This window comes from Megalobrama amblycephala, linkage group LG2, assembly GCF_018812025.1.
Source record: "Megalobrama amblycephala isolate DHTTF-2021 linkage group LG2, ASM1881202v1, whole genome shotgun sequence".
Taxonomy (NCBI): domain Eukaryota; kingdom Metazoa; phylum Chordata; class Actinopteri; order Cypriniformes; family Xenocyprididae; genus Megalobrama; species Megalobrama amblycephala.
In genome coordinates, this window is record NC_063045.1 from 12,266,182 (window position 1) to 12,290,208 (window position 24,027).

The 24,027-nt window shown below is 35.7% G+C and overlaps 1 protein-coding gene across 3 annotated transcripts; it reads right to left on the bottom strand.

Moving 5' to 3' along the window:
* Window positions 1-2,759: 2,759 nt before the first annotated feature.
* On the bottom strand, window positions 2,760-15,969 carry LOC125263652 (insulin receptor-like). Of its 3 annotated transcripts, none has more exons than XM_048182726.1 (9): window positions 15,735-15,969; window positions 12,769-13,317; window positions 7,946-8,267; window positions 6,637-6,776; window positions 6,377-6,521; window positions 5,931-6,145; window positions 5,726-5,852; window positions 3,497-3,744; window positions 2,760-2,983 (listed from the first exon to the last, which is right to left on the bottom strand). In XM_048182726.1, exons 1-9 carry the CDS (start codon window positions 15,811-15,813, stop codon window positions 2,979-2,981), a joined length of 1,830 nt encoding a protein of 609 aa, XP_048038683.1. In that variant the 5' UTR covers window positions 15,814-15,969; the 3' UTR covers window positions 2,760-2,978. The 3 variants fall into 3 exon arrangements, with proteins under 3 accessions (XP_048038683.1, XP_048038682.1, XP_048038681.1); XM_048182725.1 differs by having other exon boundaries at window positions 2,760-2,978; window positions 15,735-15,967; XM_048182724.1 differs by having other exon boundaries at window positions 2,760-3,744.
* Between the last annotated feature and the right edge of the window lie 8,058 nt (window positions 15,970-24,027).

A 24,027-nucleotide genomic window follows, 5' to 3' on the forward strand; every position in this document is an offset into this window, starting at 1 on the left:
ATAGCACCATCTACCTGCTGGTATAAGCACGACACTCCAAGTGGAAACTTATCATTAAAAAAGTTAAAGACAAACTTGTTTCTTGAACACCAATTCAGCACAATGGGGTGATTTCTGAAGAAACATGTGATAGCTGCTTCAAATATAGCTACCAAAAAAGAGAGGGATTTTCACATCAAGTCTACTGTTTTAATGTGTTTTTAATCAAATAAATGAAGCCTTGGTGAAGATAAAAGATTTTTTATTTTTATTTTTTAATTAACAACCCAAATGGTGATGAACATCTTCCTTTTTTACTACTTTACTTCAATTTAAAACCCAGAGTCTCCACTTCAGGAAAACTACAAAACAAAAACTGTACATTGAAAGCAGAATAAGAGATGTGTTTGACCTCTTCGCCATTTCTGTGGTAAAGCTGCTCTAGTTCCTCATCTTGACATTGTTTGTGTCTACACGCTTGAACTTTGATCTGCAATAGGCCTTAAATACCACCAATATTCTGAATAAACAATTGATAACTAAAGGAATGAAGTATCAAATACACTGACATTTAAGTAAAGTATTTTATATTATAAATTATATTCCTATTATTTTATATATTATACATGCAGAACCCTAAAATCTTACCTATTATTACAGAAAACAACGTTCAGTATGATGCTGTGACTGATTCAGTTTCGTCTGATTCTGATCTTGAGCAACTTCTGTTAGGAGTTTTGTGTTTAAGAAATATCAAATATGCATCAGCATTAGGGGTGTGACGAGACCAGTATCTCACGAGACGAGACGAGACTCGAGATTGAGTTCACGAGACGAGACAAGATGGCGAAATACATGACTAGAAAAAATATTCTGCAGGTGTATTTGAAATGTTGTAACTAATCATTTTGTAATGAATGTCATTTCAGTTCTACTTTCTGAGACTGAATTATCATATGCAGTAAAAGACAACAATACTCAAGTAATGTAAAAGGTTTTGCCACTAACTCAACTGACTGACTTCCCTCCTGTATGATTTCAGTCTCTTCAGATCCTACTGTACATGAATTATGAGCTTCTACAGCTTTTGACCTCCTAACAACTGAACTGAACCACAATCTGATCACAGAAATAAAAACAGTATAAATAAAAATGAACACTTTACAATAAGGTCTCATTTATTAACATTAATGTATTAACCAACATCAACTAACAACAAGCAATATATTTGCTACAGTATTTATTAATCTTTGTTAGTTGATAAAAATAGTCATTCATTGTTAGTTCATGATAGTTCACAGTGCATTAACTAATGTTAACAAATGAAACCTTATTGTTTGTACTAGTAAATAATAAGAAGAGAAAACTGTTATTCATTTTTATGGTAACACTTTACAATAAGTGCAACCATAATCGCACTCTCTCAATATTCAAAGATCAAATAAACCAAATGTTTCTTTGATACAGAGCTGAGAGATGGTTACAACTACACTGCCCAGCCTAAAATAGCTTTCGTATTGAGAGATATCTGTATTCATCAGTGAGCCGCTTTCAAAATGCGGGGTATTGAAATCACGTTTGAATGCGCGCGCGCGTTTACTTTCACTTTTAAACGGTCGCGCGTACTCTGTAAATACTCCAACTCCAACTGAATTAAATGTTTTTTTTTATTTAAATACAAAGCAAAACGACAGTGGAGGCATAATGTAAACGTAGCGGTGGCATATTCTTTCCTAATCATTCTAACACTCTGTCATGGCAACATCACGAGACTAGTTTTCGCCTCGACGAGAAATCTCGTCACAGTTTAGTCTCGCGAGATCTCGTGCCACGAGATCTCGTCACACCCCTAATCAGCATTATTGAGACTGCTGTCAAAAATAAAGGCAATTTAATGGAGTATTTACAGATAAACACGTTTGTCATAATTTTATACAGAGTTGCCAATTCTGAAACAATCACTGTAGATTTGAGCCTGATTTTGCACAATAATATATTCCTAAATCATCAATAGTAATGTTACTAATAAGTAACATGCTGAAATTTGTCTTTGAGTCTTTCATCATCAAAAAGAGATGATGTTGAATCTGATCTTAAGGTTCACAGAATCAGCACTGGAGAATCTGTCAGTTTCTGGAAAACCCAATAAATCTCTTTAATATCAATTTGACAGTTTAAAGTCACGCTTTACCCTAAATTCACTAGTTTAATAAATAAACTCTCTGTAGTTTGACACCAGCAGAACAGTAAAGAAACACACAGATCATTCAGATTACTTCTGTTAGACATCCAGTCATGAAAAGATCACAATAAAATCATGCATGAACTTAAAGTTACAGTCAGAAGAATAAAAGCTCCTCATTCTGTGGTTGTTTAACTCATATGCAGATAGTTAACTATGAATTTGAGTGGAAGTGCCATTAAGAAAAAAACAAAAGGAAACCCCTCCCTTGAAAAGATGTAGTTGAACATGAACTGACCGAAATAACATACTGTCTATTATTACTAATGTTGTCTATTAATATTTAAGGTCTGTGTTGGTGAAACAGCATTTGTAAAGTGGTGTTTCACAAATGCACTAATACTCAAATGACTCAAATCAGCTGGTTGACCGATTACAACTGCAATCCCATGATTTTAGCAACTCAGAGAGAGACAAACAGTCAGAAACATTACAAAGATGATTTATTTGGAAAACAAACATTATAAAACTTGATTGGCCTTTTGAATTGCAGAGAGATTTTCATCATTTTTTAATATTAATAGACAAGAGCAAAACATGTTTTAAAGTTCTTGATTATTTCATTCCATGTTCAAGCAGAACACCATACTGATCAATGTCAAACAGCAATCAATCTGTCAGCTATATTTCATATGCAGAGTATGACTGTAAATCTATATTCATGATCGGTCAGTGGATTCAGAGGAGGAACAACAGAGGCGTTGGTCTGAATGAACGTTATTCCTCTGTCACGCTCATGAAACTTCACATCAGATCTCTAAACAAATGATAAAAAAACACACATTCCCATTTATAGATGCTTCACATTTACACTTACACATTCATTTTTTTTTTTTTTAAGTTTATGACTGTTTCATAAAAAAAAAATATACATGTTATCAATGAAGAAAATAGAAACACAAGAACTACATCTGACTTCAGCCACAGCCTTAGATGAGATCAACCGAACATAAGACATTTCATCTGTCAACATCTCAGCAGAATATGATTAAACAACTCCACAAACAGCATTACCAGCTTCACTTATTACTAACCAGACTGACTGTATTTAGGAACTGATGTGACATAATATTAATTTTAATTTTATTACAATTATAATACAATTATAGTTTATTTTAAAAATATAAACATATGTATAAAATGAATATGCATTTTTTAAACCTGTATTATATGCTTATTGTTGCTTAATGACCAAAAATAGTGTAACTGCTCTATCAACTTATAATACATTTATTAAGCAGGACAGTCCTCAGTTCCCAGACAGCTGCAACTTACTGGTGGCGTTGGTGCGGACGTAGATGATCTCGCTTTTGGCCCCGCAGACCTGATGGTCATCAGAGGCGGCGAGTTGGGTTTTGACCATGATGGCGTACTGGGTCCAGGGCTTAAGAGGCATGATCAGATAACCCGGTTCTATCTGGTTTCCCTCAGTGACGCGTGGTGGAGGGTCCACATCAGCTATCGCCCAACTGTTAGAGCCACAGATGTCCTGTCCGTCATATTCTGTCACATTCCTATAAGGACTGAATGGGAAAAGAAAATGGATTTTCATGCTTTCTTAGATTATGTAATTTATACATAGCACATAGAACTTTTCATTAACTAATAACTATTAAACATAATAATAAATGATATTAATAAAAAAGTACTTTCATGCTAAAAGAAATTCAAAAATTGTATTAACTAATTCTAATTAAATAAAATGTTAAATTTAAGTAATTGAATTCATTAATTATTATTAAATTTATTACATTTAATAGTAATAGTTTAAGTTCAAATCTATATATATATATATATATATATATATATATATATATATATATATACATATATATACACATACTGTAGAAAACAATGCATTCTGGGTAATATTTGTTGTTTTCGAGAAAAAACCTACATGAATATACTGTGAGTTAACATCGCTCAAAGTCGACACTCAGAGGCTGTGTTCCAAATCACACCCTATACCCTCATTCACTATTCCCTATATTAGTTCACTAATATAGTATGCTTGAGAGAGTGAATGAATTCAGACACTGATGAACACCTGATTAGCAGAATCACTGAAGCACAGAGAAACAAGACCAGAAAAAAAGAGAAGAGACGAGCAGAAACACAAGAAATACAACTGACTTCAGCCACACTGAGGCAGAAGCTGATTTTGCTGAGTTCAACATGTTCCTGGGTCAACATTTTTGTTGATCCTGGAACAACATTCAAATCAACCAATCAGATTTGAGGGACAAGTTTACAGAATATGTCAAGTTTAGGCTTAAAATCATGAATTGGTGCTTCTACATCAGTGTTTTTCATCTATCATTTGCCTCTGATTTTTGGGATAACTTATGGGTAGGGTTAGGTTTAGGGGTAGGAATAGGGTTAAGACTAAATTTTCAGACTGGAATGTTGTTCCAGGATCAACAAAATATGTTGACCCAGGAACGCATGAAATCAGTTCACAAACCAGTTTGACATTATTTCTTTCATACATGTACAGATGTTCTTGTTGAGAATTAACAGATTTTGATGTTGATGTTTTATTGAAAATAATAATGTTTGTAGTCACCGTTGTGGTGATCAGTGTTTGCTTTAGCTGAGCTCTCGACTTGTTAACATTAGTTTTCTCTGGCTGTTGTAACTGAGTGTTTATAAAGCACATTTGTTATGGCAAGAAAAAGCCAAGAAGTAGTTGATTAGGTGTTAATGGCTGTTGTGATGATGCCATAATTGTCATGGACTTGTCTGATTCACTGATCTCTTTCTGTGTCTAATCTTTTATCGAATCTAAAGTTTAATGTTGCAATGCATGATGGGTGCCAGCATAGTTCAAAGCATGAAGCAATCATGCAGTTGAATGGTCTTTTTTTTATAGCCACCAACCATTTTTCTGTTCTCGTTGTTCCACTTCTCTTCAGTGATTCTGCTTGTTAACAGCAGGTGTTCATCATTAATGTGTGATCATCACTTACACATTCACTTAATTATCTCACTGCAACACAGCGTCAATGTTACTTTTACACTTTTTAGTGTGGACACTAGAGGATGTTCCTGTGGGGTTGAAAGGTTTAAAGGTGTATGATAAAAAGACACATTCACAAAATGTATTTAAACAGTAACACACTGTAAGTTAAAAAACAGTTTAATGTAAAATTTAATTTTGTGGGTCACCATTGTGCTGAAGAGTAGAGCCTGTGATTAGGTTCAGGAGAAGATGAAGAGACATTGATGATAAGCTGCATGTTGTTTTATTTAATAGATTTATTTAACTGCTGATGCAGTGAACATCTCTTTTTTAAAAATGTTTTTAGATAACTCTAAAGAAATAAGTTCACAGTAATAAAATACTGACATGATCAACATATTATAAATATTAGTTTATAAATTTAAATGGCAGTGGGACAATTTAAGGCAGTCGGTTTCTGCAAATGGCCCAGATCAAGGTAATATCCTGACATCATTGAAGTATAATAGATTATTAAAAAAACAACAAAAAAACAAACTCACGCTTCCTTATAGAAGATCATGAATCCCAGCAGGTCTCTGAAGTCTGAGGGCCAGAACGGCTCCCACTTGATGAGGATCTTGTCGTGGGTCGTGCGGATTAGCGTAAATTTAAGAACTTGGTTCTCACCTGTAAGAGAGGGTCAATATTAGGTCTGGTTTGACAAAGCTCAAGCTCCAGTGAAACCAAAAGCACCGTGGGTCTTACAGAAGGCCTGGTCTCCATAAGCGGGGATGCTGATTTCGTTTTTAGGGATCCTGTCCTTGGTCCCGGTCACTTCTTCCATCCGGAGGATCTCAGACTTGCAGAGTTTGGTGTTGTGGAGGAAGAACATCCTGCCATTGAGGATGGTGAGGTTGTGTTTGGACCAATCCCACAGCTGCCGCAAGTTCTGGTTGTCCATGGCGTAAAACGAGTAGTTCCTAAAAAGAACAATGATACACAATGCAAATAATTAGTGGTTGACCGATATATATTGGGCGATATTTGGCTTTTTTTTTTTTAAATTATCGGCATTGGCCGATGTCTCAGAAGTAGACTTTTATTTTGACAGTGCTGAGAACACGACATTGGCAAATAAAAAAATCTGTCATACAAATGACACAGTAAGTCACTTGTAAACCCAACAATACAGCTCAGCAGTGGCGTCTTACCCCGCTTCCAGCGTTTCACCGCGAATGACACGCAGCTTGTGGAGGAAGGAGAGGGAGACGAGAGCGTAGGCTCTGCGGATGCTCAGGTAGCCCGTGATCTCCTCCAGCTGACCCAGACTGGCCTTCAGCTCTTCCTCGATATTGTCTAAGGAACAGAAGACGAGTTTTCATTTGCATCAGTAACATACACAAAACAGAAAATTCATGTAAATGCAGTGAATATATGCTTACAAAAACATTTCAAAGTGTACAATACTCACTTCCTCTGCTGATCTTGATGATCAGACTGCCGTTGAGCACCGTACAGCCCCGCAGAGCCTGAGCGGCCATGACCGAGTCCACCGTCTTCACCCCTGTACATTGTTTGTGACATCGACCGGCACATGGCGTGCAGTTCAACCTGAAAGCATGACATGTTTTTAATTAAGAGCAATAGGTGAAGATGAAACCACAAGAGCAAGCCTGAAGACGTTCAAAGGGAGTAACGGCTTTCAGACACTCCTGACTGTTGCTTTAAACATGCATTCACAATGATGTCACCAGCTGGCATGACTGACCTATCTGTCTATGTGTGTGTGTGCGAGTGTGTGTGTGTGTCTAATAATATATAGGATAGGCCTATATATCATTCAATTCAATTGCCCTTTTCTAAGTTGTTAGATGAAAATAAAGTAGGCTACATAAAACTTTTCAAGGCGTTTTAGATTTTTTAGGTGCATAAATGCATTCAAATAATTGACTTAAATATGCATTACACAAAACAAAGTAACAATGCATTGTGTTAGTTTTCACTGTTACGCTGATGACACTCAGCTCTATATTTCTTTGTGCCCTGATGAAACTTACCAATTCACAAAATTAACGGAATGCATAGCTGATATAAAAAATTGGATGACTAGTAATTTCCCACAACTAAGTTCAGAAAAAAACAATAATTACTGGACCAAAAACTTCTGCACTTAATAACCTAGTATACTGTCTAACACTTTATGGCTGTTCTGTCAAGTCTTCGTCGTCGGTTAGGAACCTGGGTGTGCTCTTTGATACCAATCTTTCATTTGAAAGCCACATTTCTAGCATCTATAAAACCCATTTTCTACACATTAGAATGGCGTCTACACTAATGTTAGTCTCTCTCTGTTTATCCCGAGGTTAACCGTAGTCTGCCAGATCCAGGCCGTATCCAGATGAGATGAAGGACCTGCAGCTATAGACACGAAGACAATGTAGCCCTAAATTAATAATTAACGATTTTTACAATGGAAGTGATTCGATCAAAACCCTTCTCTAGCTCGATAATAACTTTTTCCTAGAGCTGCTGTAAAGCCAAAACCATCTCTGTCCATTCATTTTCCTATTATCACTGTGAAGCTGCTTTGGAACAATCTGTATTGTGAAAAGCGTTATATAAATGACTTGACTTGACTTGAAAAGTCACAGTTCCTCATCAACTCGTGTCTAAATCGGAACAAAATCTGAGTTGAGTTGTTATAAAGTGTCATGCTGTTTAACAGTTGGCAGTGTGGCTCATGTATTTGCATTTATTTAAAAACAAAAGCCAGTACGTACGTGGTGGAATTCATGGTGGTGTATCCAGACGGGCATTTGGGGATGCAGGTCCCGTTGTGGATGACGTACTCGTGGCAGTCGCCGCTCTTGCCCTTGCACTGGTTGTGGAGGTCCTGGCAGAATTTTAAGGACACGCAGCGCCATCCCTTGAAGGTGTAGTAGCCCGGCGGGCAGCGCTCCACGCAGGCCTCGCCAAACAGGACGTTGCGACAAGCTACGCATTTGGTTGCGTTCCCTGGCACAGAGCAGCCGCCCAGACACTGATCATGACAGCACTCCAAATGGGGGGTACAGGCACCGTGGACACATTCGGAAGGACAAACTGTGATGGGAGAAAGGGAGAAAAGAACACACATATTTTGTGATACCTTCCCTATTCAACTTTTGGAAAAAACGGAACTGGCACCACGTTTGTTCCATAAGTTGAATAGGGAAGGTGTAGGACATATGGCGTAAGCTTTTTGAAGAATACGGAAGGCGGTCTGGCAGAAGCACTTGCGATCCTGTGTGTTTATAAAGCATATACATTTTTTTTTTTTTTTAAATGACCGATCGTTTCAATAGATAAGACCCTTATTCCTCATCTGGTATCGTTTAAAGCCCTTTGAAGCAGCAATGAAACTGTCATTTTGACCTTCAACTGTTTGGGGCCAATTGAAGTCCACTACAAGGAGAATAATCTTGGATGACATGGGGGTGAGTAAATTATCAGGACATTTTTTATTTGAAAGTGGACAAATCCTTTAACTGTTTAAAAGCAGATCTCCTAGAAATGGTAAACACCTCAGTTCTTTCTGGGACTTTTCCAAGCTCCCTGAAAACTGCAGTTGTTAAGCCCCTGCTGAAAAAGAGCAATCAGGATAACACCATATTGAGCAACTACAGACCAATCTCTAATCTTCCTTTCATAGGCAAGATCATTGAAAAAGTTGTTTTCAATCAGCTGAACAAATTCTTAAGCTTGAATGGATACTTTGACAACTTTCAATCTGTTTTCCGACCACATCACAGCACAGAGACAGCGCTTATAAAGATAACAATATTCGCTTAAATACCAATGCAGGTAAAATATCAGTGCTGGTACTACTCGACCTCAGTGCTGTGTTTGACACTGTCGATCACAACACACTTCTTGACAAGCAGGAAAACTGGGTTGGGCTTTCTGGGATGGTCCTTAAATGGTTCAGGTCATACTTAGAAGGGAGAGGATATTATGTGAGTATCGGTAACCATACAGTAAGTCTGAGTGGACATGCATGACATGCGGAGTCCCTCAAGGCTCAACAGTGGCACCGCTACAGTTCAACCTATATATGCTGTCACTGAGCCAAATAATGAGAAAGAACCAAACTGCATATCACAGCTATGCAGATGACACTCAGATTTACCTAGCCCTATCACCTAACGACTACAGCCCCAATGACTCCCTGTGCCAATGCATTGATGAAATTAAAAATTGGATGTGCCAAAACTTCCGTCAGTTAAACTAAGACAAAACTGAAGTCATTGCATTTGGAAACAAAGATGAAGTTCTCAAAGTGAAGAACTTGTGTTTACTTGTGTTATCTTTGATTAATATTTAAATTTGTTTGATAATCTGAAACATTAAAGTTTGACAAACATGCAAAAAAATAAATCAGGAAGGGGGAGAGCACTTCTTCACACCACTGTGTATATATATATATATATATATATATATATATATATATATATATATATATATATATATATACAGTTGTGGTCATAATTATTGACACCCTTGGTAAATATGATCAGATGACTGTAAAAATCAGCATTGTTTATCCTTTTGATCTTTAATTCATAAAATTTGCAAAAATCTAAAAACCAACACAAAAATGTGTCACTGATCAAAAAAATGAAGCTTCTGCCATGGCAATCCCAGTCCCCTGACCTGAACCCTAAAGAAAATGAGTGGGGTGAGCTGAAGGGAGAGGGGAGGTGTAGAAATGTAAACAAAACAAACCTGGAGGAAAGGGGAAAAAAGGCTTGAGGCGCCAGAGTCACATGGTTAGAAGGAAGGAAGGAAAGAAAGCACTGGAATGTGGCCAAAGTCAAAACATTTTGTTTACGCAACCTTGCCCTGGAATAAATGTGACAAACACAATGTCCGGGTGACCCGTCATTCAAGGTTCATCGGTCCAAGAACTCGACAAACAAAAACAAGCTTTAGAAGAGTGGTTGAGGCAGCTGATATCACCAGATTACACAATGCAGATGCGAAGGTGATTCGGTATCAGAGTGTCAAAAATCGTGTATCAAACTGCTGAAATCACATGTTTTGAAATCGCCCATCACTATTTCTTTTTTTTTTTTTTTTTTTGGTGCACAAAAAATATTCTCATTGCTTTATAATATTAAGGTAGAACCACTGTAGTCACATGAACTGTTTTAAATATGTCTTTAGTACCTTTCTGGATTTTGAGAAATTCGGTGACATTGCCGGCATTAGAGGCCTCACTGAGCCATCGGATTTCATCAAAAATATTTTAATTTGTGTTCCGAAGATGAACGAAGGTCTGTGTGTGGAATGACATGAGGGTGAGTAACAATTTTTATTTTTGGGTGAACTAACCCTTTAATTAACTAAAAAGGACCAGTTTGTTCATGAAATATATGAACCAGTTCTTTTAATGAATCAGCAGGGCTCTACGCTAACATTTTTCTTAGAAGCACTTGTGCTCCTAATGAAAAAAATTTAGGAGCACTTTCTGATCAATAACAGACATTAACTTTCCCATTACACGGCAATATTTTCTACTCGTGAGAAATTAACTTACATATTATTAATGTGTTGCTGGTTTTAGTGGAATACGCACATTCAATTAGTGAAGTTCAAAAGAGACTGGCTTATGATAAAGACAAACAGTTTTACGTAACATGTGTGCCTTGAATTCATTCAGTCGTGTTTGACAATCACAAAACTTTTGCAGTGAAATCACTCTGCTTGTATGATGGATTTATTTTTTTAGAACTTCCATACTTTTTTAGACCTGGAAAATACTAAAATCAAATTCCATACTTTTCCAAGCTGCATAGGAACCCTGTTTATCACCTGGCTGAGAACACCGTGAAAACATTTTGTGGGTTGTGTATTCTGTAATATTTAAGTCCACTGAAGGGGAGCTTAAAGAACCCATGTGCAGTTTATTTAAACAAAGTGAACAAAACTAAACTTGACAATAAACATTACATAACCATGAACATGACCTTGGCTTGGCTAGAAACATGAAACTCACCAACAGCAGGTTACAACATCAATACACGAAAACCAAACATGGCAGACAAGAGGCTTTAAATACATGAGCTAAAGGAGCACAAGAGGAGCCAGGGAAGCACAGAACAAACAAGCAACATCAATCAAACTACAAAATAAAAGACATGAAACATGAAACAAAACTATACCTTACAATATTTATCTATGCTTGTAATTTGTTCATTATTTTCAATGCGTATTCACTCACCTACAAAATCCCCCTAATCATCCTACAATGATTAATACTTTCAAAATAGAGTCATCTGGTAAAAATGTTTCATATCGCAATATATATTGCAGAAAAACAAAATATCGCAATGTCAGTTTTTTCCAATATCATGCAGCCCTAATAGCAATGTCAATGTATTTGTTCTTGGTGGAATAGATCTGCTACACTGCTGCAGAGCAAGTACCGAGACTTGCTACTGCCAATACATTCACAGACATGCTGTGAGCATGTAAGACATGCTGCTGCACATGCAACATACATGAATTAACCCCCCAACAAAGCAGGAGAAACGGCAGAGCCCTCTTCAACACAAACATCTAAACAGATCATTTACAGGTTGTACAGCCAATGCCAAAAAAGCTGTTGTGCAACAGCTGTGCAAAGACTATTGCTATACATTTGTAAAGCAACTTTTCACCCAATGATGACAGACAGGAAGGGATACGACAAAACAACCCCAAAACAAGCAGACCTATCACCAAGATATATGTACTGCTTTTTTTTCTTCATGGAAACCACATGTTTTACTATCTACGTGTACCTGGGCTACCTTGCTGACTGGCTTAGCACTAGTGACCTAAGGCTATGGGTGCTTCTCAATACTCCAATTAATGCTTCCTTGTTTCCTCGCTCCTCTGTGCTGCAGCTCGTGACCCGGAAACCAATCAATCTCAGCCATCTTGAACGACATCTCAATTCTCTAATTGCACTCTAATGAGGAGCAAGGAAGCTTCCTGAGGAGTCATGAGCGAGGACACACAGGTGTATCCTTCCCTTGCATCCTAATGGGGTAAAGCTAAGATGCAAGGAAAGGAAGCAAGGAAACAAGAATTCATGCACCTCTTGATGGAAATAAATATTGTGATGTTATTTCCATCAAGAGGGGCATAAAGTTTTGGTCAAGATCTTGCATTGACAATGCAAGAGGGGAGCACTCTGTAAAGTCTCCTCCAGCACATCCCAAAGACTTAGACTGAGGATAAAGGTCAGGACACAGAGATGCCAATTCATGTGTGAAAATGATTCTTCATTCTCTCTGAACCATTCCTTTACACTTTTAACCCTGGTGAATCTTGACATTGTCATTCTGGAATATGGCCATGATACATCTTCTGACATGGTTGTTTAAGAAATGAAAAGCTACACACTCCATCTGTTAGGGTTAAAAGAACTTTTGCCAAACATAAAACATGTTAGAAACATAATAATCACTGTAATAATGATCCAGTCAAGATTCTTAAGTATTTGCCTAATAAAATTCAAACAGTTATTCTGAAGAACTTCAAAAGCAGCTTTAAAAGAAAAAGAAATGCAACTCACTTCTCTGGCAATGGTTCTGGTTCCAGCATCGTTCTCCGAAATTCCCGTTGATGGTGGTCTGTTTGCAGGTTATCGTTCCCGTGATGGTACCCGGGCAAATGTCTCCGCACTCCCGGCCATTCTTGTTTGACACAATGTAGTTGTGCTCCATCGAGTCTGAGATCTTGGACCAGTCAAGAGTGGACAAATAACAGAGGTCTGGGTTCTTCTCGATGCGTACTGCCCCACGTATAATGCTGGTCAAGCTGTGGAGGCCGATTTCCTTCAGCTGGATCATTTCAAACATGACTAGGGTATAGTTGAAGAAGAGGTTGTTACCACGGATGACGGTGAGGTTCGGGAAGAGGTCTCCGAGACTCTCCAGGCCGTAGACGCGGTAGAGAAGCAGGTAGTCTGTAATCATGACCAGCTTTGGAAAACTCAAGCCCCGGAAGTCCTCCAGTCTGGTCTTGAACATGAGCAGGATCTTCAGGTGGCCCTCGATCACTGTGCAGTTCTCGAGAACGCGCAGGTTGGTCACACTATTGCTGATGTCCATGCTGGGGCAAACTGCAACAACAGAAAATACAAAGTATTTTACAGTACATGCTGCTCCACATGAACTGTTAACATTTACATGTGTGGAGTGTCGCAAAGTCCATCTCTACATATGCTGTGAGTTTGGGTTGCTTATAACGTTCATCTGGGAACACAATGTGCGTCATTTCATCAGATTTGTAAGGTAAATCATTTATGAACCCACGCCAACACAGGAGAATACATCATTATGTTTCTAATTATGCAAACAGTTAACTGCAATTCCAAAATAAAAGTTTAAACCCTTGCTCTAAGTTTGAGCATGTTTTGATGTTCCACATGTTCAGTGTTCCCACGCAAACACGTCGGAGCTGCCCAAAGTATAATACAAATAAAATATTAAAAAATAAACAAAAAATGGACTGAAAATTGCCTGCTGAATATTATAGGTTGTATTTTTAAACAGAATGAATATTTTGGTGAATATTGATTATTGCATTTTTAACAATGAAAATGTGTGTAAAATGTTTTGAATTGAAATATTCACTGCTTAAATATACAACCATGTTGAATTTCAGCCCATAAAAATGCAATGAGCCCTAAAATACAATGCATTAAAATACAAGCACGGTTAATGCAATGCATTTTTTTTTTAATTAGAGCAATTCAACATGCTTTTTGTTTCAAAAACATATGGCATTATTTTACTTCTATAATAGTAGTGCACGGTCCGTGTACGTTTTGATCATTTCATTTCCTATTTGGAATGGAATAATGAGAAATGAAAAGATGGCTCGTTTATTCGTTTAGTTTAATAAATGGATTTCCCGATTTCTCATTTGTGATTTACGAATTGGTTTATGGCTATTATATTTCATTCGCACATGTGGATCAGGATCCAAAAAACTGTAATTTGTTACAGTTACGTCAAAAAACGTAGTAATCAGATTACAGTTACATTTTGAAAAATGGCGGAATACTATAAGGATTACAATGGTTTCATTTAAAACTAAATAAATCATTATTTTGCCATAATAACATCATTTTAAGCACTGCTTGGTTGTTGAAGAAAACAGCATGCTGGTAAGCTATGTTTTGAAGCTGGTATGATGGTATGAGCTGGTTTATGCTGGTGAAGTGTTGGTCCTATTCTGGTCCATGCTGGTACTATATGCTGGTCCATGCTGGTCCAGCACTTGACCAGCATAAGCCTGCTCAAACCAGCATCCCAGCTTCAAAACATACCTTACCAGCATATGCTGTTTTTTTAAACAGGGCAGTAGTTCCTGGTTCTGTTGCCAGTGATGACTCACGCGAGCCACCCGCTGGTGCATGCGCAAATAATACCTGTCTACAATCTCCTCAGACGCAGATTTGAATCACCACTGATAGTTGAAACGATGCTGGCCACGGGGAACACATTTTCAATTCATGAAAATTACGCTGCTATTTTGTTTTCAAAGAAAAATGCAAAAATGCAAATAACATGGCTGTACAGTGCAAACTCTGCCTTCCAGCAACGAAAACACTTTCTTTATCAAAGGACTAAAAAAATAATCTGTAATACCATACTGTAGCCACTAGATGTCTGTATAGCCCTTTACATATATAGGATTTTCAGTGCTGTGTATTCCCAAATTGTGGAACTGAGACATGATTGCTTAGTTTAAAAAGGTTTTAAAAGTAACCAAAATGCTAAAAATTAAAATTCAAGCAGAGCAAACATAAACAGAAATGTCTGATCCGAGCTTGTTCAGTTTAGTTATGATCTGATGTCACTTTTATATTTTTAAGCTCTAAACAACAACAACGATTTTTTTTTTTTAAATATCGTTGAGACCCATTCAAAAGTATGGAATGTGTAACATTTAAAAACTTGCAGAAATTGAGAAGAGACAATTAAAATTAAATTTAAAAATGTAATTTATCTTGTTCTTTCTTTTTTTATTTCTTTCTGTCTTTCTGTATGTGACCTTGAAGTAATCCAAAAGTAATCAGATTACATTACTTTTATATTGTGGTACCTGGATTATGTTACTGAATACTTTTTTATGAAGTAATTTGTAACTGTAACGGAACTAATTTTTAAAGTAACCCTCCCAAGCCTGGAAGTGAGTTATATTTAAACTATAATTAGTGCTGAAGCTTTGCCTCTAATGACACTTGAGAGATCACAAATCATATGGTATGCTGACACGGAGTCTGGTGTATTATATATTATTTCTATTTTAGTAGGTTGATAAATGCAATGAAAATAATATATAATATGAATACAAGTAAAATGTTTACTGTATGACATATGGGCAACAAGGATTGGACGTAAAAATCTCTGGTACATGACCATGAGAACATGTCCACAACATTTCCCAATCGCCAAAACGGAGCGGAGCGTACACACACAGCGGAATAACATATCAGCATTTTGTGAATTAAAGCGTGTTGTTACTCACTTTCTCCATGTAGCGATCCGCAGAGGCACACGATGTAGGCGAAAGTGACCAAAACAACCACAGATGTGTCCAGCCGCATTATGTCTTGCGACACGTTTTAGTTTTCTTCAAAAATAAATCCACCTCTGGCATGTCCAGAAAAAAACCCCCAAAGGAAAATAAAACGTGAATTAGCTTATATCCAGGCCAATAAAGTCTCAGTCCCAGCAACAACTTAAATGAGACCCCCCAAGAAGAGGACGCAGGGGTCCAGCGTGCTTCAGTTAAAAATAAAGTTCAATTTAAGTAATTGTTGCCTACACAGCACGGGTTAAATTACTATTAAACAGGGGCGGCGCTTGGGGTGGGCTTAGGGGGAGTCCCGAATGTTTTTGTCAAAAGCCCCGAATCTTTCAGGTTTGAGGTTTCTTAAAAATGCTGTCAAAATATCATTTTTCGATAAATATCTCTCCAAAACTCATATCGATTTACTGACACCGGCAGCGCTTTCTCAGTGTTTGAAAATGGGACATGTTCAAGTGCTGAATGCACAGTGATGTTTGGGGTGAGTTTGCCTTTAATTTTCTCCCAAACTATACAGTAAAATGACATGACAATAAGTACAATAATAGTCAAGGTCACTCTGAACAAATATCAATTGAAAGAGTGAGCAAACCTATAAAGAAAAGCTTTCCATGAGTGTTTGAATATGGGACATGGTGTAAGTGCTAGAATGCACTTTGATATTTGGGGTGATTTGCCTTTAATTTTCTCCAAAACAGTACAGTAAAATTACGTGACAGTTAATACAATAATAGTCAGGGCGACCATAAACAAATATCAGTTGACAGAATGAACAAACCTATAAAGGAAAGAAATATGGGACATTGTGCAATAGGTTGAATGCACTTTGATGTGTGTGCGCGTGCATGTGCGTGTGGTGTGCGTATGTGTGTATGTGTGTGTCTTGTTGAGTATCATATTTCGTACATCAGGTATGAATGTCTATTTATAGCTCATATGCAATTTAATGATAATTGACAGATGGACGAATAAATGTTGCTCCAAAGCCTGTTATGAATGTCATATTTGGCATTTACATTAACATGAAATAAATTGTAAAAACATTTTTTTTAATACTTAACATTAATATTAACATTAATAAATTATGTATAATAATTAATGTGATTATATAAATTTGATTATATATATAAAAAAATCAAAAATCAAAATTATAAATCAAAATTATAAATAATGTATGAAAATTAACATTAATATTAATAAATATTAATTATTAATGTAGACCAGTTAATGTATAATATATATAAAAACGTAAAAATGATGATAATTCAAATTAATATTAATTACTAATGCAGAACAATTAATGTATAATAAATAGAAAAACATTACATTCAAACATAAAAATGTATGAAAATTAAAATAAATTATGTATAATTCACATTAATATTAACAATAATTAATATTAATAAATAATGTATAATAATGAACATTCAAATTAAAAATGTAATAAAATTAAAATTAATAAATTATTTATAATAATTACCATTAATATTAACATTAATAAATGATGTATAATAATTAATGTATAGCATATATACAAACATTAAAATCAAAAATAAAAGTCTTTTTTTTTTTTTTTTTTTAAATAAAAAATGATTTGCTTCCTAATAAGATAAAAAAATAGCTATAAATATTCTGATGTCTCTTTATGGTCTTGCCCTTTTTAGAGTTAAATGCAAGAGTATAAAGGAAACGTCATCTTTAAATCAATTTTGACAGCACCCATACCTACACTCTTGAAATACAAAATGGAGGCGGGTCCGGATTGAATTCCCTCCGGATCTGGACCGGAGTCCGGACTTTGAAAACCCCTGTCCTACAGTTATGTATAAACTCACAACATCATCAAGTCCTGTGCTGGGCCCATTGGGCAACAAGTGTCCTTCAATGTATCCAATCTGTGGCCATGTTCTCCACATCTTCCCATGCGACACCGACATTCTTCAGGACTTCATGAAACATCTGTCTCCATGTCTTCCTTGGTCTTCCCTGTCCCCTGCATTCTCCCGGTGGTGTCCACATTGGGTGTTGTTGTTCGGGCATGTGTAGGATGTGTCCAGTAATGTGCACCCTTCGCTCTGAACTCTGTCGCCTCCTACGTGGGATAACATACTGTCTAATATTACTAATATTGTCTATTAATATTTAAGGTCTGTGTTGGTGAAACAACATTTGTAAAGTGGCATCCACAAATGCACTAATACTCCAATGACTCAAATCAGCTTGTTGACCGATTACAACTGCAAGTTGACAAAAAGTAATTATTCTTGTTACATCCAGATATTGCTTTTATTTTTAAATGGCCAATCAGGAGAGCTGAATGGACTAATTACTGCCACTATTTTAGCAACTCAGAGAGAGACAAACAAACAGTCAGAAACATTACAAAGATGATTTATTTAGAAAGCAAACATTGCAAAACGTGATTGACATTTGAATTGCAGACAGATTTTAGTCATTTTTTAATATTAATAGACAAGAGCAAAACATGTTTTAAAGTTCTTTATTATTTCATTCCATGTTCAAGCAGAACACAATACTGATCAATAGAATCAAACAGCAATCAATCTGTCAGCTATATTTCATATGCAGAGTATGACTGTAAATCTATATTCATGAATGGTCAGTGGATTCAGAGGAGGAACAACAGAGCCGTTGGTCTGAATGGACGTTATTCTTCTGTAACCCTCATGAATCTTTACATCAGATCCCTAAACAAATCATAAAAAACATACATTATAAAAAACACATACATTCCCATTTATAAAGACGCTTTACACTTACACATTCATTAAAAAAAAAAAAAGTTTATAACTGTTTCATTAAAATATACATGTTATAATAATATTAGAAAAATAATGTTGATGAAATATTAAAAATATGTATAAATGTATTGCAGTTTAACACTTACCAGTGTCCAGTCTGATCCCATCACTGACCTCTAGAGTGGTCTCGCCTGGTATTATACAGTAATAAATTCCTAAATCATCAGCAGTGACATTATTAATAATTAATTGGCTCCTGCTTCCCTCTGAATATTTGTTGCGTAATTTTTCATCATAGTAGTGAATAGGCTTTTCAGATGCAAATGTTCGCAGTATCATCATTGGACGAGTGGATGATTTTATCACAAACCAAGTAATGGCTCTTAATCTAAACTCACAGGTTACAGTCACATTCTGTCCTAAAGTGACCTGCTGATCAGTTAAACCTTCTGTGTGTTGAGACCACACAAACACACCTGAACACACACAAAACACATCATTCAGATCATCTGATCATGACAGAATCACATTGAATCACACAAAATGACATGAAATAAACTTACAGAGGAGTGAAAGCAGCAGAGTCTTCATTCTGGGATCTTGTTGAACGCGTTCAGGCTGAACTTGTGTGAAGGTTGATGTGTGTAACTTTATAGTGTCTCTTTGAGGAAGTGCTGCTGCTGAGCTTCACAAAACACAAAATGAATCAGATGAAATGATGCCAACTTAAAGGTTAGTTCACCCAGAAATAAAAATATCATCATCAGTTACTCATCCTCATGTCGTTCCAAACCCGTAAGACTTTCATTCATCTTCAAAACACAAAAAAAGATATTTTTAATGAAATCTGAGAGATTTTTGTCCCTCCATAGACAGTTACGCAACTATCACTTCGACTCTTCAAAAAGTTTATAAAGAGATTGTAAAACTAGAGCGGTTTAGTCCAAATTTTCTGAAGAGACTCGATCACTTTATATGATTAACAGATTGCATTTAGGCTTTTATTCAGTATAATATTATACTTTACTCCACTATATTTCATAAAAACATATCATTCATTCCTCATTATTTCGAACTGAAGAAATCGTCTCAGGTTATGTACAGTTGTGTTCAAAAGTTTACATTAAAGAAAATGTTAATGATTTTAAGAAAATAAGAGGGATCATATAAAATGCTTTAATTAGTACTGTCCTGAATAAGATGTTTCACATATTTACATACAGTCCACAAAACAAAATAATAGCTGAATTTATAAAAATGATCACATTCAAAAGTTTACATATGTTTGATCCTTAACACTGTGTGTGGTTACCTGGATGATCCACGACTGTTTTTTTGTTTTGTGATGGTTGTTCATGAGTCTCTTGTTTGTCCTGAGCAGTTAAACTGAGCTCTGTTCTTCAGAAAAATCCTCCAGGTCCTGCAAATTCTTCAGTTTTCCAGCATCTTTTGCATATTTGAACCCTTTACAGCAGTACTATGATCTTGAGATTCAGCTTTTCACACTTAGGGAAAACTGATGGACTCAAACACAACTATTAAAAAAGGTTCAAACATTCACTGATGCTCCAGAAGGAAACACGATGCATTAAGAGCCGGGGGGTTCAATGCATCATTGAAGGGGGGTGAAAACATTTGAACATGCTGAAGATATGTAATTTTTTCTTATTTTGTTTAAAGATTATATTTTTTTCATTTAGCATTGCCCTTCAGAAGCTACAGAATATATACTTACATGTTTCCCAGAAAACTTTTCATGCTTTTTGGCAGTTCATTTACACAACAACAGCATTTTGGGGGCTTGAAAAGGGGTTTCAAAGTGCACGTTTTTGAAAATTATAGTGTTGTCATCTCCATGTAAACTACAAAAACATGAATTTGTAAAAGCGGTGACCATGCACATGCATATTACGTGTTCAGTCTATAGGCAGGTAGTGTTTCTTTACAAAGTAACATCGCCAACTACTGGCCTGGCATAAGTAATACACCCTTTTTAATCATTTTTGCAGATCCGTTTTGACAGCATTGTCATCATTAATCTTTCTTATTAGTGCAGCTGACTAATGACTAGTGCTGGCTAGAATACATAAACATGCACTGTAAAAAATGACCGTGATTTTAACAGTAAAAGACTGTAAAAATGCTGCGTGAAAAACTGTCAATTGGTTTACAGAAAGTTTTCGTACTATATACGGTGAATAACTGTAATAGATTTAACGGTACATTTAATGTAATTTTACGGTAAAATACCGTTAAATTCACAGTTTTTGGAAGTGAAAAATAACAATTCATTGTAAAATTTACAGTGAAAAACCGTAAATTGACATTCCCACAATTCCCTGCGTGACACTTCACATTTGATTTATTTTCGTTGAAATAACTCTTGTTTCTTCTTAGTTTTTCTAATTTTTTTTCTAATCAGTTATGTACATTAGGGTTTTCTATCTAATGTTGTTAAATTAATGTTTATTGCATTTTTAAAATTTCATGCATGTTACCATGATGGTGTTTAGTGAGTGTGTGAATGACACTGTGTGCACCTTCTATATATAAGTATTGTCCTTCTCAGCTTGTGGAAAAGCTGCTTGTGATGAACTTTGATTCATCATGTGACTCTTATCACCATTGTGTTTGGTGACTGTCAGTGTATTATAAAGGTACAAAACAGATATTAGTACTTCATTAGGTTGGTAAATTAATATTATATCAGTTAATGAAATACGTTATTTTACCGTAAATTTAACAGATTTTTTTTTTACGTTGCTACTGTATTTTTTACGGTAAACCACAGCTGCCGTTTTTTTTACCGTAAATTTTACTGGGATTTTTTTTACAGTGTTGCTCATAGATCAGGGGGTGGGGTAATGCTATTTCATGCATTCTGACTTATTTACACTGTTAAAGAGTTGCATTCTCATGCTAAACATGGCCAAAGTTTCAAAACACGAGTTGGATGTATGCCAGAGTATTTTTGTGCCAAATACACTCCTTCCAGATTCTGATACGTTTCGGAAAGTTTTTTTTCAAGAATGGCCACGTATTACATAATAAAGGGCAGAATTCCTTATATAGGCACTTCTCCCTGATAAGCGTGCACACTCAGTTTGGCACTAGATTTGCAGATCGTGGACGGTGAGTAAAACTGCATCAGATGTCTGTGTTTTGTTGGCAATCGGCGCGCAAGTGCATATAATGTAAACAACACACAGTTTTGTTACCTTTTTATTCATAATGATGTTGCAGCTTGTAGATGACCGCTACGCAAAAGCTGCTCGTGACTCTTTAGCTCTGCCCTCGGCACGCCTACAGGAGCTTTTTCCGGAAAGAGTCAGTAAAGCATATCTGTCTTTATAAATATGATAAAACTAAAGACTTTTTGGAGATATGAAGGATGCAATACTACTCTACAGGCACTCGATTAACATGAGATTGGTGGAAACTGTGTGTTATGTACCCTTTAAAAATTAATTTCTGGTAATGGTTGCTGTCTTGACTCATTCCAGACCAAATAAACAGTTATTTTAACAGTTAGTGTCTAGTTTTTCTTATTCTTTTATATTTTTAACCCCTTCTTGACTCACTTTATCCCCCGGTTTCACAGACAAGGCTTAAGATAGTCCCAGACTAAAACTCATGTTTGAACAATTTTAACTGAAAGCCACTTGTACTGACATATCTTGAAATATGTCAGAGCCATTGTTTTGTCTCAAGATTCACACCAGTAATGTTTTTTTCTAAGGTACATTTATAAAAGCCACTTAAATGTCCTAATTGAACTAAGGCCTAGTCCTGGCTTAATCTAAACCCTGTCTGTGAAACCGGGCCTATAAAGCATAAATGAGCACTTACATAAAATATTTTATTTATTTATATAACATTTTTGTTGAGTTATGTTCTGATGTTTTGTTATTGTATGACATTTTATGTTACTTAGTCATGATGATGATGTGTTCAATTCAGTCCAAGCCAAATTTATTTTTAGGGAAAGTGATGCATTTCATTTCCATTAAGTGGTGTCTGGAAAAAAAGGGATGTGGGTGATTAATTTACCCTAAACAACTGTGTAAGCACTTGGGCTGCGTTTCCCAACAGCACTTGTTAGCCAACTATGGCCGCAAGTTCCATTGAATTGCGTTAGTAATGACGAAACGCACCCCAGATGAGCTTGACTTAAACTTTAGACCCAATTTTCACTTACCCAACCTTTTTTTTAAATTTTTCACAGACTATGTTTCATCAACCTCTTTTTTTAACTATTAAAAAATGTTTATGTACATTAATGTACAGGAACATTTCAGCACATTTGGATTCTTTTCTTTAAAACTGTTGACTAACATCAGTCTTTATTTCTACAGGATGATATTGTCACAGCTGGCAGGGAAGAACATGGAGATGGATCTAAATGCGCAGCAGTCCTTTATTTCCAAACTCAAAACTAAACACAACACTCAGGATTCTCTGGATCAAATCACGAACGGAACAAACAACTTTACACAATTAATACCAAATGAAGACTGTTTTTTTTTATTTTATTTTTTTCATACAAAACACCTTATTGAAAAATAAGGTGGATAGACTAAACACGTAATACCAGGGTTGCCAGGTTTTCACAACAAATCCCAGCCCAATTGCTGCTCAAAAGTAGCCTTGGGGGATAAAAAAAATCACACCCAGGGGGTAAAATCCACATTTTTGGCAGGGCTCCTCTGGTAAAATTTGTATTCCAGGGTCACCGTTTTCACAGATTCACGCTTTTGCATTTTACATGGAGATGACAATGGTAGCGTTTTCAAAAACTTGCACTTTGAAACACGTTTTCAAAAGTTTGCCTTTTCAGGCCACCAAATGTGGTTGTCGTGTAAATGAACAGCCAAAACACATAAAAAGTTTTCCGTTTTTAGTTGAAAATGGTGTCATGTAAACAGCCCCTAAAACACATACAAACCAAACAACCCTGACAGACATCACAAATTGAAGTATTGAAAATTTACAGTCATTTACTGAATTTTTAAAAACATTAATGGGTAAGTCAAAACATTTTCCATAATTTTAACAAAAGAAAAAACAAACCAAACAAAGAATTAACACATTTAACCCTACACTGTAAAAACTGATAACATGCAATTGTTAAAGAGCAAATAAATAAATAAAATTATTTGACCCATAAAACTCACTTTTGTTGATATACAGTTGCAAGAAAAAGTATGTGAACCACTTGCAGAATCTGTGAAAATGCAAATAATTTTAATAAAATAAGAGAGATCATACAAAATGCATGTTATTTTTTATTTAGTACTGTCCTGAGTAAGATATTTTACATAAAACATGTTTGCATTTAGTTCACAAAAAAAAAAAAAATAGCTGAATTTATTAAAATGGTGGGAAACTTTTAAATTAATATAACTCAGCGATGTTAAATTATATATATATATATATATATATATATATATATATATATATATATATAT